This window comes from Stylophora pistillata, chromosome 7, assembly GCF_964205215.1.
Source record: "Stylophora pistillata chromosome 7, jaStyPist1.2, whole genome shotgun sequence".
NCBI classification, from domain to species: Eukaryota; Metazoa; Cnidaria; class Anthozoa; order Scleractinia; family Pocilloporidae; genus Stylophora; species Stylophora pistillata.
Genome location: NC_142525.1, coordinates 13,462,235 through 13,479,110, shown reverse-complemented (window position 1 = coordinate 13,479,110; position 16,876 = coordinate 13,462,235). Strand labels below are relative to the sequence as shown.

General features: G+C 37.8%; 1 protein-coding gene and 1 pseudogene across 6 annotated transcripts; both read right to left on the bottom strand.

Annotated features, from left to right (window-relative positions):
* Positions 1-124: 124 nt before the first annotated feature.
* On the bottom strand, positions 125-15,990 carry LOC111339921 (fibroblast growth factor receptor 2-like). 6 transcript variants are annotated; one of them, XM_088727676.1, is made up of 19 exons: positions 15,848-15,988; positions 15,217-15,618; positions 14,200-14,469; positions 13,417-13,650; positions 12,458-12,564; positions 11,927-11,988; positions 11,616-11,824; positions 10,495-10,605; positions 9,954-9,975; positions 9,351-9,390; positions 4,847-5,099; positions 3,989-4,099; positions 3,499-3,689; positions 2,995-3,117; positions 2,719-2,789; positions 2,379-2,419; positions 1,104-1,200; positions 771-870; positions 125-670 (listed from the first exon to the last, which is right to left on the bottom strand). In XM_088727676.1, exons 1-19 carry the CDS (start codon positions 15,927-15,929, stop codon positions 605-607), a joined length of 2,592 nt encoding a protein of 863 aa, XP_088583802.1. In that variant the 5' UTR covers positions 15,930-15,988; the 3' UTR covers positions 125-604. The 6 variants fall into 6 exon arrangements, 4 of the variants coding, with proteins under 4 accessions (XP_088583802.1, XP_088583803.1, XP_088583804.1 ...); XM_088727677.1 differs by having other exon boundaries at positions 15,217-15,600; positions 15,848-15,981; XR_015989582.1 differs by having other exon boundaries at positions 646-670; positions 1,040-1,200; positions 15,848-15,989.
* On the bottom strand, positions 1,207-2,362 carry LOC148726707 (uncharacterized; annotated as a pseudogene).
* Positions 15,991-16,876: the final 886 nt, after the last annotated feature.

Genomic DNA, 16,876 nt, shown 5'->3' with positions numbered 1-16,876 from the left:
CTCCAGTCACTGTAGTATCAACAAAATGTTCGTGGCTCTCAGGTGATTAGCTTTACCAAGCTCACATGGTGAAAAAGAGACTCGCGTTTCAATAGAACCGCCACAACAATTATTGCTCTTGCACTTATGTTATTTTTAAAAAAAATTGGTTATATTTTCGACACATTTTACACGAAATTAATATATATTGCTGAAAATAAAAACGATTACTGCTTTCATATCCTCGTATACAAATTGTTCGTCTTTTTAAGCCTATAAATTAAAAAAGAATACATATAAAAATATACGAAAGCTGTACTTTCCCCCGCTTCGCTGTTAAATAGTTTGTTTTGTCTTAACACAGAACGAAAGGTTAACGTCAAATCCAAGATAGTATAGGATCGTATACAAATTAGTCGTCTTTTTAAGCCTAAAAATTAAAAAAGAAAAACTACCTATGAAAATATCTGAAAGCTGTACTTTCCCTCGCTTCGTTGTTAAATAGTTTGTTTTTTTCTTAACACAGAATGAAAGGTTAACGTCAAATCCAAAATATAATAGTTCAGGATCTCAAGGGGCTGCAAGATTTATCGCTCTATCATTTTCTCCGTGAAAATTCGACTGATTACACGGCAAGATCGTCAACATTCACGTAGAGTCGATCGTCGTAATAGTTTAAGTCTATCAGTCCCTGTAAAAAAAAAAAGAAGTTCTTTTAAGTTTGCGTAGGCCAGATTTAGCCTAAAACGATCAAAGGTGGGTAAGTGTATTCGTAAACTCCACAGACCTACCTTGCGCTGCTTTTCCATTTCTTTGAGTTTGTTTCTCAAACTCTCAAAAGATGGTCTCAAGTTGGGGTCGCCTTTCCAACAGTTTGTCATTATGTCATACCTGGAACAGAAAGACGTCAAGGATATCTCAGTATGTTAATACTGGACTAAGTGTGAGCGTTGTTGGGCATAAAACGTTGCGATGTACATTAGCAATGTTTGCACATACCGGTTTAATTTAAGCTGCGCTTACGACTTCAAAAAAAAAGAACTTATAAAACAATAATTACTGCTGCAGGAGAAAAGGCAACGTAAGGAAAGAGAAAAAGACCAGTTTTGTCTTTTTTTTCGTACAACTTCTCATTCACATGTTGTGGCTTAGGCATTCTGTATCCCTCTTCAAGCAACTTTGCAATTTTTCTTCCATCCATCCTTGGATACGGTGAACCACCTAAAATAAAGCAGGTACTCTCAATATACTCTTCCAAGAAAGGTCCAACGCTGTAAAAATAAGTTTTATACGACTTCTGGTCACTTTGATAGATGGTCAGTTCATTTCAAGTCAGTTCGTTCCATCTAAAAGGTCACTTCGTTTCACAAAATAGTCAGTTCGTTCCAGGAAATGGTCACTTCGTTCCATAGTACTTTCACTACTATATTTTACTTTTTAGTTTCTCTCCTTAAGGTATCATGTAGATTCTAACCAAGGCTTGCCATTTAATTCGTACAACGGATATGCACGCCATTTTAAATTTTGTGGAACCCCCTTTACCGTGTTCTGCGAGCTAGGATAACTGTTGGTCATTGCTTTTATTTATTTAGGGGCTCCTAAACAACCTGTTTGTTTGACTACGTGTTCATTAACATTTACTTTCTGTGCGCCCATTAAGATGGGAAGAGGATTTCACGAGACATTTCGCTGATCTTTCATTCTCGTCAAACTCGTGCCATAGCTTAAATATCTTGGCCTAAGGATCGCGGTACTCGCGGCGCTGCATTCCCTTTAATTTCTTCTCAGATACCAGGCGGATCTGGATAACTGTAAGCATAGCCACTCTGTGAAGGAGCTTGATGAGAAGGTACTCAGCAGCTTACCACGTCCGGAGACTCGGCGATTGAGGCCATGGTGCCACCCGTCGGTGTCGTTGTTTGATGCGTATGACATTTCTGACATAAGCACGAATAGAAGCAGCACCAGCTTGGCGTGGTCGTCCTTCCTGACGAAGGCATCAACCGTTACCAACTGCGTGAATGGATGGCGACACAGCTTAAACGTGACTTCGATGTACCAAGACTTCGCATTAGCAAGAAACTCTCGCTGCTGTTTGGTGGCGAACATCAAGTGCCTCTGACTCCGGACTCTAATATCTGCACACTTAAATTCAAAATGACTATGGAACGAAGTGACCGGATGCCTTTTCACTACAACTTAAACTCCATTTTTATTGCGTCATTTTCTTTTCAGATACGTTTAGCAACTGTGGCAATCTAAGTGGTTTGGCAGCTACGATGCAAAAGAGCAAAAGCGCATTCCTCACAGAATGGTGTACCTTGCTTACTTCATGACAACGTATCACCTCAATTTCTGAGGCTGAAATATAAGGAATACTCATCAGCCTTGTAACTTACCAATCGTGAAAATCTCATAGAGGAGAACTCCGTAGCTCCACCTGTAAAACAAACGGAACGCATCAAAGGAAATAAACGTTCTTGTCTTCACTGTTGAAAAAAGGTACATTTAAAAATCTTCGGTAAAACTTCGTGGAAAGGACACTGGAATCGTCATAGTCGGAACCCGGGCCAATACTCAGAGCTCAAAGCCAGAACTGCTATTATCAACCTTTCTTACGAGATGATTCTACATAAACTAAACAACTCAAAAAAAATCATCAATGCCTAAAAATACAGAAGACATCCAATAACGTTTCCCACAATTTTATTAGGGACCGCGAGTGGTCCTCGTACTCACACATCACTTTTTGTAGAATATTTGCCGTACAGCAGCGCCTCAATGGCAGTCCATTTTACAGGGAGACGTCCCTAAATTAAAACACATAGAATTGGTTGGAAGAACTGAAGAAAAGATCACAAGCAAATATGACTTCTCTATTAGTAGACAGCACAAGTGAACTTATTCTAACGGTGAGTCAGTGTGTTGGGAAGGAAGCCAAGAGAGCCCATGACTTTTTGAAAGTTAAGACTACAGATCATCATACATAATAGCCTGCTTATAATTGCTTGGTACCTTAGACTTCCGTTGATAAATGTTGTCTTCCAGGACATCTCTCGCCATACCAAAGTCTGTTACTTTGCACGTTTCCCCCTCTCCAACCAACACATTTCGAGCTGCAAGGTCTCGGTGGATAATCTACGACATATCATAGGAAATTATTGATGTTGGAACGAGTTAGGAGGAAAGAGGAGAATTGAGAGAAAACAAGAAAAAAAAAAAAAAAAAAAAAAGGAAAGGTTAGCCTAGGTCCAATTTAAGGACCATACGGCAATCTTTTAGTTTTCCAACTAAATATATAGGGCCCCTTATATACATGGGATCTAACCTAAACCACGGTTTTACTTAGTCAGTGGGCCAAATAATTTCTCTATAAGGGGGTTGATTTAGGCTTTCTTGACACTGTTCACAAAATAAATCTTTTGATATAAGAATCAGCTAGACTGAAGATTGTTTAGAACGCAGGTTTGACAAACAGCTCAGCTTTATTTCAATAACCAGCTCATAGTGCCTACTTACTGGTATCGATGACAAATACGACATTCCATCACCAATTTGCCACGCAAACTTCATTAGCTGCCGTGGCGTCAGATTTGTTTGTGGTTTGATATCCGGGTCCTTGTAGTAAGTGTCATTTAATCCACGGCTCCTTCTCAGGTATCCCAGCAGATCTCCATACGGAACATATTCAATCAATACCATTAATGGCCCTATAGCAAGATAGAGGTATCTTCACTCATTCAGAGAAACCAAGGTATATATTTGACGACGAGAAGAAACACCGCTTAGCATTAGTAAACCCACAGCCATATCTGGTAACTGGAGGTCAGTAACTGAAGATTACACAGCATTACTAAGAGCCGAGTGGAAAGGTTCATCTGAAAAGTCACCCCAATTCTGCGTTTCCAAAGCAGAAAAGCTTTGGCTGTTAAAGGGAAATCTCTGAAGATCTAGATGTATGTACGAAGAGAATACCATTGGCTATTTAAGTATCTGTTTAAATATTTACCGGATTTCGTAACACATCCCAGCAGTTTGATGACATGAGGATGAGGTTCCAGTTGCTTCATCAAGTCAAGTTCGGACATTAAGTCCTTCTTCTCTAAAGCAGAAGCGTCAGCTGCAAGATGATTACCCAAAAGCTGTTACCTTTACAAGCAATCACAGTAACTGAAACAAAGTAAGTAGCATAAGACCTATCTTATACTGAGCTCTGTGTAACACGGGGGTTAAGCATCCTGTTTTGGAATAATCAGGTCAGAAGTAAGATTAAAATATCTTACAAAATATGCTATGACAAATAAAACTTCTATGGAGCTTGTGAAAAGCAGAGCAAGACGGACTAAGATGGGCAAACAATTTGAGTGCAGCCAAAACGTTTTGTTTATACTCTACGGTACACAAAGACAATGACAAAACCCTTAATGCCACTGCCATCCCAATAAGGCTATAGTCTAATATCTTTCAATGATATTGAATTTTATTACCACAAGTTTTCAACAACAAATGCAGTGAGCGGTATTTATTACTAACATCAAAAAAATATATATATCTCTGACGAAAAGCTCTTTGCGAAATGATGGTAGATTATCGGTTTCATTTGGAAGGAAATTCCACAAGTGATACCTTGTTGTAAAGTGCTTAGGTTATCGTAGTCAACCTAATGATGTCATGTTTACTTGATTACTGATTAAAGAAAAAAATATAACACTAAAATGACCTTAGTCTCCCCATTTGAGATGCGGGGAGGTTGCGCTTGACCTGCTACTTCCAAAACGCTACTTTTTTTCAGGGGGAGGGGTAAAAGGAAGGGGATGTTTATTAAGGAACTTTACATAAAGGTAGAACTTTTTTAAGTACTTGATACCTTTCAACATCTTAGCAGCCACAACTGTCTTCTTTAGTCTTCCGTGGAGGCCGATGACTGTTGCTTTAGCAACCTGACCAAAAGCACCTTTACCAATGATCTTTTCTATGGTCACGTGCTCTGTAGGAATCTCCCAATACCGTGTACGTGGATTGAGAGAGGCATATTCTCTGACTGGTTTAGTGTGTCGAGTCCTCTCGTCCAATGCCATGTACTGCTGGCTTTGAGAAGGATCCGTCATTTCAAGCTCAGTCTTTTTTAAAGAAGAAACGTAATAATAAACAACAGCTTCACTCACAATTTATCTAAATAACTGACGTTAAAAAAACGTATGTATTTAAACTGACCTAAGACAAACATAGGAATCGGCAGTCCATCCTTCACCTGTACGGTTACCATGCAATAGCATCCTCATAGTAACATGAACGTAATTTCATTTTCTCAAAGCTTACAGACCATCGTGTCTTTGGAAATTTAATGATCATCAATGAAAATTTACTTAGTACAACTACCTTTGGGAATTAATTTTAAAAAAGCGAACTAAATGTCACCTAAGTTCGTATCAAACTTTCTATTTGTTAAGCTGTGGCGTACTACTCGAACAACCGCGTTCATAACATCGTTGAGAAGTCACCGTGAAGAAAGATACAAATAAACTGTTGATATTCTAGGAGCTCCAAGTGGAATGCCTTTTGCTTCTTCTTTGTCATCAGTTATACAATGTATCTGAAGAGAACCTCTAACAAAGACAACTACCGTTCCCGCCGTATCAAACTTTTGGTTAGGATTTTGGCTGGACAATAAGTCAAGCTTTCGCTCCTTAGATCTCCTTATCTATTGTTTGAAGGAAAAGGGTTTTTTTGTTCGCAAGACAAAGGTTAGTAATCACCGGCGCGTAGCCAGCTCACCGAGCGCGAAATTTAAATTTCTTCGGAAGCGATTAGTGTTACAAACACAGCCTTTGTGGGGGAGGTTGTGGTAATGATTGTTGCAGCTTAGACACATCTAAAAGGGGTGGGGTGGGGAAGTTTGTGTCAAGAAGAGCGAGGTCTGGACGATAAGTAAGCGAAAACTTACGCATAATAGCTTTAATAAAACGACTCTGAAAGTTGATTGAAACTTTTCGGACACTCGTGAACCATTACAACTGCAGCTTCTTCCTGAATTCAAACTCTTCTAGGCTTAATACAACTTATACATGTCATTTGATCTTTTTCGGGCCCATTCTCGTGCCCAAAAGCCCATTTCGCTTCTCTTAGCCTGAGCCGGCTAAGAGAAGCGAAAACGGCTATTGGGACGAGAATGTTTCTGGCCACGATACTACTCTTCCCAGTGGACCGCTGAACCCAACGAATTTTTTTACCGCTTTAAAAGTAATGTTGTTAAATCAAACACGTAGTACATTGAAATGCACTTGACTTTGACGTATTACGTGATGTTCATTTAAAAACGTTACTCTAGAGCTCAAGGCGGCAAAAAAATTCGTGGGTGTAGCAGTCTACTGAGAAGAGTAGTGGCGCTTTAGCAATCAAACTTGGAAGTCATTTGTATTTGAATGAAAAACCGCTAGTTCACAGTCGAATCAGAAGTGTCTGTTAAGTTGACGCGTTATCATGCTAAGAACTCTAACAGTGAAAGAAAGTTTAAATCCTCCGCTTTTCCCTTTCGCTAATTTTCCTTAACTCCATTTTATAACGCGCAATATGAGTATAAAATTTGGCGCCAACTTAAGATACACGGAGGGCGGACAGTAAAAAGTGATCCTAAAAATTACTTCTATTAATTAACTGCGTGCGTGCCGGCAGTTTAGATTCTTCAGCGCAATGAATATAAAAGAAAACAAGTCCGCAAACCGAAGGGAACAAAGAAAGTGTGACTTCACACCTTTTTACGTAAAAGTGACCTCACTTTTCCTTCGTCTTGCGCTCAAAACTTAGCACTCTAACAGTGAAACAAGGCTCTACCCCTCCGCTTTTTCCCCTTCCCTCATTTTCGTTAACGCCATTTAACACTCTCATAACACTCTCAATTTAAAGACGAACTATCCGGGCCCTGTCCGAAAAGCGATATCACTCAAACGTAAGGTGTGAAATCACACTTTCTTTGTTCCTGAGGCTTGACAACAACAGCGTTGTTTCTTTTTCAATCCTTGCGTCAGTGGTTGAAAAAAGACACGTACGCAGTTTTCTTTCCTTTCTTTTCATGAAGAAGAAATTTCCAGGATCAGTTTTTTTTGCCTGTCCTCTTTCAAAGCCTAAGATGCAATAGTTAATAGCACTCTCATTTTAAAGACGCCCTTTAGCATTGCAAAGTGTAAGGCTAAAAGCTAATTCTTTGTGATTTAGTGGTTTTCCTAATTTGTAGGTAGAAGTATTTTTTTTAACTTGATGAGCACATTGTTTTTTCACGTTGTTGTCTGTCCCTTTGTGCGCGTTTCTTTTACGTTCCTTGCGTCAGTGGTTGAAAAAAGATCGCACGCAGTTTTCTTTCCTTATATATATTTCTCGTTTCGTCTTTTGACAGTGCCTTTCTGATTCCTTTTACCTTATTAGATAGCTCTTAAAAAAAAAATCAAAGCTTGCTAAATTTTTTCAAAACATTCCCGTTAGAGACAAGAAGTTCTTGAAATTACGGCTGTTTCCATCATGAGATTTACTGATCAAATTCGCCAGTCAAAACTTAAATGAAATGTCAAAAAATAAGATGTCAATCTTGTTCAGTTGGTCACGACTTTACTGTGTTTGGTGGCTCCTAAAAGAGCCGTTGTTTGATTGGTTGCTCATAGTGCAGTTACATTAAGTCCTCTCAGCTTGTTCTCGACACTTTCAACCACAGAACGATAATTCTCCATCACAGAAGACAAATCTTGTTGTTCTGGTAAACATGCAACTGTCTCTTGCAGTTTGATTTTCTTTCCTTTTAGTTCCTCCAATAAATCGAGGCGTTCATCGCAGATGTAATCTAGGATTTCACGCTTTCGATCCATGCTGGCAGGAATTCTTGAAATGAAGGTTTTTTTCGCGCGCGCTCATAAATAACCGCTGTGAAATGTCCTCCCACAATTGGTTTCTCGCACACGTTTACCACTTTGTATATAATTTGTGGGTAGAAGTATTTTTTTGCACTTGATGAGCACATTGTTTTTCAATCCTTGCGTCAATGTCGCTTTTCGGGCCCTGTCCGAAAAGCGAGATCACTCAAACGTAAGAAGGTGTGAAATCACACTTTCTTTGTTCCTGAGGCTTGACAACAACAGCGTTGTTTCTTTTTCAATCCTTGCGTCTGTAGTTGAAAAAAGACACGCACGCAGTTTTCTTTCTCTTCTTTTCATGAAGAGGTAATTTCCAGGATCAGTTTTTTTTTGCCTGCCCTCTTTCAAAGCCTAAAATGCAATAGTTAATTACACTCTCATTTTAAAGACGCCCTTTAGCATTGCAAAGTGTAAGGCTAAAAGCTAATTCTTTGTGATTTAGTGGTTTTCCTAATTTGTAGGTAGAAGTATTTTTTTGAACTTGATGAGCACATTGTTTTTTCACATTGTCGTCTGTCGCTTTGCGCGCGTTTATTTTACATTCCTTGCGTCAGTGGTTGAAAAAAGAACAAACGCAGTTTTCTTTCCTTTCTTTTCTTGAAGAGGTAATTTCCAGGACGACCAGTTTTTTTTTGCCTGCTCTCTGTTTATTCTAAAACGGCTTCGCGTGGGCAAAACAAAAACAAGTTTAATCGCTCTCAGCTTTCCGAGAACGCTTACTCCCAATAACATGACTGGAATAAATCACTTTTACTGATAAAATACGTCGCAATCTTTTATATTTATTTATTTACTGTGTACTGGAGAGGAGCATTACACGTGAGGACTCTATCGCATGCGACAAGCTTACACCATGATTGCAACTTGAATCCCGTAGTGTGAATCAACCTTCGTGAATCATGTCGCGTCCTTCAGACAGGCGCGTCATGTCGAGGTACTGACATTACTAACTCACCCCCTGCTAATCTTTCTGTGTTTTCCCTAGTAGGCTCCCGTGGGGAACCAAAATGTCATCATTAAAAGTTTGCGAACTAGAGCGAAGTTAACCCGAGTCTAATTTCGCGTCACCGAACAGAAAAATCCCAAAAGACAGATAACAAAAGCTTCCTTGTCTTAAAAAATCCTAATCAAAACAATAGGCAAAGTTGGCTTTAAAGCTTTGGATAGTACAGATAGCATGCAGGCATGAACGCAGCGTTCTCTAAACCGTGAAAACACAATCTATGATAATCTAATTGGCAATGACTGTGAAAAAAATTGAAAAGAGAAAGTCAATGGTCTTAGTTTTTAAATTAAAAGACACAAATCTAAAATTAGGTTTGGGTTTGGAGATGCTATTGCACAGTGATTAATTGCTCCACTGATACAAAGCTTTTTTGGATAAAAATCGCCGCTACCTGAAAGGGTAAGTCACTATATCAAACTTGATTGAACAGCAGTAGCTTACATTGTTTAAACAGAGAAGTTACTTACATTAACAATTACTCTTTCATCCAGTGATTTTCCATCAGACCTAAGATATTTACAAATTTAATTACAAAAAAAGAGATGATATCTTTGCTGCGATATTCAAATTCTAAGGGATGAACACCAGGAAGGTTAGTTCAGATGCATGGAAAAGCGCTTAACACTGCGTGTAAACAAACCTTTGAGAACGCTACAAACATAAGTCATAAGAAACCATAAGAGAGTGAGTGTGTGCGTGTGTGAGTGTGCGAGTGTGTGTGAGTGTGTGTGAGTGTGTGTGAGTATGTGAGTGTGTGAGTGTGTGTGAGTGTGTGTGAGTGTGTAAGTGTTTGTGTGTGTGAGTGTGTGTGTGTGTGTGTGTGAGTGTGTGTGTGTGAGTGTGTGTGTGTGTGTGTGTGTGTGTGTGTGTGCGCGCGTGCGTGTGTGTGCGTGCGTGTGTGGAGGGGGGAAGGTGGGAGGTGGTTCAATAGTCATTACGTTAAAGGTGCTCTAGAAAAATCGAGAATTGGGATGAAGCCCTGCTCTGAATGTAACTACTGTGTTTCATGCGAAAAATAATTAGAGGAATGCTCCGTTGGAAACAGTTTATAACTAGTACCAAAAACTTACCTATGATCTCTTTTTGCTTTTCCTAAAACGATAAAAAAAAAAAAAAAAAAAAAAAAAAACATAAAATAGTGTAATTATAAAGCAGGATAGAAATAAAACCAGAGGAAGAAGTATCTAAAGAGAAAGGAAGAAATGAATGCAAAGGCAATACTAAGTGCTTTGACATTTATTTGTACATGGACAATTTAGAAAGGAAAAGTGTTCTGCAGCAAGCCAGAAGCGATAATCAAAATCGTGAAAAAATTAGAGACACGTTTAGATAAGAGCATGTAATCACTGTTTTCATGCTTTAGACTCGCGCAAATTACAGGCACGTACAACTCTATAAGCAAAAGAGGGCTTTTAATGTGTTTTCCTGGCCAACTCAACGCCAGAACGCTCAGAGGCTCCGGTTTGCATACTGTAAAACTGTCTAAAAATCTTTAAACCTCACTTGTATTTAAATAGAGCTAGGTACTGAAATACATACAAGTCAACCCTTAGTTGTGTAATGCTAAAACACATTACCTGGGCGCAAAGTTCTCAGTAATACAACACTTACCATTCGAATTATTGTTTCGTCGACTTCTTGACCTCCATACAAAAAATATAAATATTCCCACAGCAATAGAAAGTGCCGCAACTGATCCAAGTGCTGCACCAACAATAGTCCCTGGAAAAATGAGTAGAACAACATAATTATGACAGATATATGACCAAAAACTGAATTTCGGAAATCCTCCGCTCTACCGTTTCACGACACTTTATCTACACACCAACCGTTTTTATAATTGATGGCCATGATTACCCAATAACATGAGATTTCGATTTCCACATTAGAATAGGGAGCGGGGATGGTGCAGTCAGGTAAGAGCGGTCGCCCCTCGTCGCTGGGGTCCACGTTCGCTTTCAGCTGCACCTGGCGTCACATATGTTGGTTAAGTTTGTTTTTGACTCTCGCTCCTGCTCCGAGCGTTTTCCCCCTTCCACGAAAAGCAACATTCTAAATTGCATTCGAGCATGAAAAAGTGGACAAGAAGAACCACCTCGTGGAATGTCCACAGCTAAATCCCACTATAATATTATTATAAATTATTAAAAGGGATTATCATTATCATCAGTAACATACAAAATGTTCCAAAGAGTCCTTAAACTGCTGTCTAAAAATTAAAATTTAAAACCCAAGCTTTCGCCGATTAACGGCATCATCAGGGATTAAATTACCAGTTTTATTACCAGTATTAATGTCATTTATTGTTAATACTATTATAATTATTATTATTTTCTTTTTCACGTTATGCTCATCCCTGTCTTAACCCTGCAGCCTTTAACTGTGGTACTGACGTTATACTGAATCACAAAGTATAATGTAAAAGTTCATTCATACAGATTTTCAAAGATTTGATTATACATTAAAACCAATTACATGAGCATGGATACAATACACAACAAGGATATTTCACATCATTGCTAAAAATAAACGTTCAATATATACCGAGCTTTTGTTTCTGTCAATTGTAATTAAATCCCATTTCAACTGTGCTTTACTTTCCATTGAAGAGCATATCGAGGATTGAGATTTCTCTGAAATCTTACCTCTAGTGAATTGATATAATTATACCAAAAAAATTGGTATAAATTAAAGAGTACATGTAGGAAGATAGCAAAAAATAGAGAACTTACAATCAGTTGAACTGCCAGGTGACACCACCATGCCTGCTGCAGTTGTTCCAATTTTGAAATCAACCAGAGATCTCGTTCTTTTTATAGCACTTACATTGAACTGTCCAAGCTTCCCATCTTTGGCAGCATTCCAAAGAAATGTAATAACATCTCCCTCTCTTGTTGTGGAATCAAATATCAGTGCTAGGTCAACAGTTACACTACCACACCTTGATAAAGACATAAGATGATCAGGATCAAAATAAAGGGAATGCATTAGAAATTAGAAAACTACAACTTAGAAACTCAAGAATTACATGGTAATTACAAACCTGACTCCTCTTTTCAACTCCATACTTCTATAACCAGGTCTACCAATAAAAACCACTTTCATCTTTACAAGAACCAATAGAACAGTGCAAATGAACATGAGATCAAAATACAAGTAATTTAGATCAAGTTCAGGACCTTGAACACGAGCATGCAATATAAGATATTAACACGTAATATCTTAATTTGTTTTTCACTGAAGAATATGATATTGCCAGCTTGTCATTATTTTTTCCAATAACTACTTTATATGGGTGCTGCACATGCAGGCTCAGTTGGAATGTTTAAGTGACCTTAAATTAAACTAAATTGTATCAATTTATAAGCACATGAAAAATTTCAATCAGTTTCTACATATCCCTATATTTTCAAATTAGTAGCCAACAATCATTTAAAAAAAAACAAAAAATATTGTAGTCGTATAATTTATGTCCATTTACATGTAATATTATACTATGCCAGCAAGAATGATAGGTACTTAAGGAGAATAAAAGAAATAAAATACTGCCATATTGAATGATAACAATGTTTACCACTTCCTCAAGTTTTGCCAGCAATGAGGATTGTTGGTTGTATTTTCCATCAGTACAACTTTCACTGGTAATAACAATGGTTATGTTAATTTCATTTCCTCCAATGACTGCAGGTAAAGAAGAAGACAAACTGCATGTAAAAAATAATTCTATCAGCCATCAGGGCCATTTAAAAACTGTACACCTGACATTATATTTAGAATCTTATGTTGAAAATGGGCTCATGATCGAGCCAGCTTAATTCTCATCATAAGATTTGGTCCCTGGAATTGATTCAATTTCATACAATTATTAACTTAATTTCTCCTTAATGTTAAGCTCTGGTGATAAAAGACATTCAGAATATCATTCAACACACGCATTATATGGCAGCCATTATAGAGGCTCTGCCAGTCTACATTTAGTCACTATAAATTGCAAAATTGTTTCTTGATAGGGAGGCAGCGTGGCTGAGTGGTTAGAGTGTCGGACGCATAATCCGCCGCTCCCGGGTTCGAGTCCCACCATGACCACTGGATTTGTTTCACAGTAGCCCCAAGTTCAGATCCTTGGCCACGCTTGTAAATAGCCAACTGGTTTGCCTCCGGCCAGTTGGGGTTCTTAATGATGTTCTTAATGATGTTCATAATGATGTTCCATTCAATTTAAACCATTTGTCTCATTTGTTTGCAAGAACCATAATGGAAATTACTGGTTCACCAGTAGTTGTGTAATCCTATAAAAAGAGTTTTTTTTTTGTTTTGTTTTGTTTTTTTTTTTGATTTCTTGCACAGCACCTACCGTGCAGATTACAAAATAGTACACACGAGATGACCTACTGGTTCCCAACAAAGATGCAGTACAGAACCTGTTGAGCTACAGCGTTTTATATTGTGCGTGTCAATTATGATTGATTTAAGAAAAAAATGTTTGAATAGCAAATTTTCATTTAGTGAATTAAGAAATGTAATTTAACTTACAAACACTAGCATTTTTCAGATCACTACCAAATTCATTGGCCACTTTGCAGGTATAGTTGGCATCATTAAGGACTTTTGAAATAACAAGAGTACTCTTGTCACAAACTTGTTCCGTGCCACATGGAGTCCATGTATAAGTGGGAGGAGGGTTTCCTTCTGCTTTGCAGTGTAGAGTTGCACTTTCATGCACATCTGTAATATACTCAGTTTGAAAATTAACAATTCTGGCTGGATCTGTAAATTGGAAGGAAAATACATTTTATGAAAAATGTTAAACCACTGCAAATTATGTATTAATATTGATACTTACAGAAATTACATGATTAATATATTCACAGCTTAATCTTTGAAATTTTGAAATGCTACCACATCACACTAGATCAAATGAGTAAATTAATTAATATGTATTTCGAGCTTTAAGTTATTGTCTCTTAAATTCAAGATTTTATTTGTGAAACAGAAAAGCTGGTATTTTTCTGCATGAGTGTACAATTTTTCTTTACTATATTTACACTCAGAGAATGTAGAAACAAAGATAATTTGTTTTTGTGCCCCTTAAATTATAATTATAACTCATGACCATTACAATTTTTTTAGCACAGGGTCACTCATAATATAGCTGAATTACTAAGTTTAGAAGTGTCAACAAAACAGTAGAAAGTCCTTATTAATTAGAACACACATAAAAGCATACACTGTTCATAATGCAAAGTGTAATCATTAAATTACATAATACATAAATTAATAGAAATATTATAAGACCGTGTCATACAGTTAACTTACAAGTGACATCCACATAAACTGCTTGACTGTCTGGGTTTCCAAAGCCATTATGTGCATTACAGTAGAACGTTCCTGAATCATTCCTGAAAATGTTTCTTATATTCAGCCAGGCTCCCTGTTGTACTGATTCAGTATTTCCCTGCAAGACTAGCTTTTCTTTGGTCCAAGTGATGTTTGGTGCTGGTTTCCCAAATGTTTCACAGGTTAACAGAAGGTTAGAGCCTTCGTGCACAGTTTTTATGCCAGTAATGTTAGTTACCTTTGCTGGGACTAAAACAATCAAACAGCATGCAGTTACTGTAATCATTAAAGTGCAAACTGTTTCTTGCAGCATGTTACAGAAATAGAGTTGACCAACATGGGTGCAAAGTTATTATAAGCACGAGTAAAAATTAAAATTAGTGTGTGTGTGTGTGTGTGTGTGTGTGTGTGTGTGTGTGTGTGTGTGTGTGTGTGTGCATGTGTGTGTGTGTGTGTGTGTGTGTGTGCTGTCAAAAAATTGTTTGTATTAGTATTCTGAGATGCTGTTTCTATGTTATATATTAATAAGTGACAGCCTGATTTCTTGTGCAGTTTGGTGTTAGTAAAAGCACTTGTAACTTCTTCAAAGACTACAAATTGGCTGCAGCAACTCATCCACAGTTTTGTTGAAATATTTTAGTACTTAATAACTCCCAATTGAACTGGAAACCATGTTATTCTTTATTCTAATTAGGCATAATGGTCTTTAGAGTACTAAATTTAAGTTACTTTCTTGAAATAAGTGCCGGCAGACTGAGAGTTGAAACCTCCACAAAAATTCATAATCAGCACCACAGATGTGCACACACTTATTCAATGAGCAAGGTTAGTGCATGGTCTAGAAAGAATCATCCTGAACAAGACACTGGATAATTAAATATTTTAAGGCGATCACGACTGCGATGCCATACCCATTCAGACAAAATAGAGATGTGCCAGACTCCCCTGAGGTGTCGCATGCCTTCATTCCAAGATCAGTGGCACTTTCAAGCTTACCTATGACTTCAACTCGAATTGTTCGCCTCCAAATGTCAACATTTAAATCAATTATGTCACACCTAAATTCTCCATTAGCCCTGTCGTCAGCAACAGTCACGTTATTGATAAACAGAGAGATTCTTCCAAGAGTCGAGCTTGCGTTAAATCGTTGCTGAAAATAACTACTAACAGCACCAGCTTGTCCAGCCGAGGAAATGCTGACAATACCAGCACCGTTAAATCGTATAAAAGCTGCAATAAAACCTGTCGTCAGACTGTAGTTCCAGTTAAGTGTGACAGGAGATCCCTCATAAACCTGTACAATGCCTGGGGGGAGCACTTCAGTTGGATGCGATGTTGTCATGACCGGGGTAGGTTCATACCATGTAACACTTCCGCCATCTGCTGTTCGGAAAATATCTTAAACCGCCGTGAAAACAAACAGATGTTCACATAATTTACCTTAACCAACAAATGCAGATTCTCTACGATTAATTATGCAACGTCTCATAGACTAGTTTGTAGGTTTCCCTATGTAATTCACGCTCAAACTAAAATTTGATAGCTAAAAGCATATATAGCGCCTGAGCGAGTTCACGATTAAAAATTACGGAGTAAAAACACGAGAAACTTTAGAATAACACGTCACCTGTGAGTTGAGGTAGCACCAAAATCCATACATAGATAAATTTCAAATGAAAAATTTTGTTAGAATCGTTTTTGATGGCCATATATCGCTTGCCCAAGAATATTTCACTCCCTACGAACGCTAGCACGGAAGTAATTTCGCCAATTAGACAATAAACTAACGCGACACTTGATAGGTTGATGGAAAACGACAACAATTTAGAAAGTGGCCGTGATTGGTAGAACCTCATTTACCTGACAATATCTGGAATGGAAAGGACTATCGGCAGTAGCCCAGGCTGTAGAATCTGGAATAGTAAGCTCGACCCAGCAGTTTTAAGCATAAAGGCATTAAGAATGAAAAACATTTAATATATATATAAAATGTGTTATATTATCTATAATATACCTTTTAGTAGTCGCAAAGATTTCCAATGACTCACCTTGTGACGATTAGGAAGTCTATAACGAGAGTGATAGGTGGGGTGGTGAATTGTGGGTGGGGTGGGGGTAAGGATGTAAAGGGCTAAGAGTCACTTTTTGTCGGGTATTACGGCGCATAAATGGAGAATTTAATAAGCTGAAATATACTTTGGCTCGTTGAAATAAACCAATGAAAAGTGAGAGTAAAAAGATCGTACGATGAAAGCAGCCAATTAAAATCGAGAAGCTGCTCCAGTTTCCTTGCAGCGTCAGCGATGGCGAAAGAAATCAAGCTATAAAAATGAACAACGCTCTTCCTGTTGACAATATTTACGTCAAAATTTCAGCGATTTCTTCCATAACCTTGCATCGGGCGTTAGAGACCTTGGCTCATGTTGATATATCTCAGGGATGCCGCGTGGAAGTGGTTAAATGGGCAGTCAACTAATAGCTTAGCTATTTACCATTAAATTATTTTTAAACTATTGATGATAACTAGATGATAATAAAGCGATTATTGAATAGAAAACAACATTTTGTTACATCGAGTCAGCCGATCAAAAGAGCAATAATGAGAAATAAGATACAGTCCTTGAACAAACGGTAGCTTTTTAAAATGATATCCAGG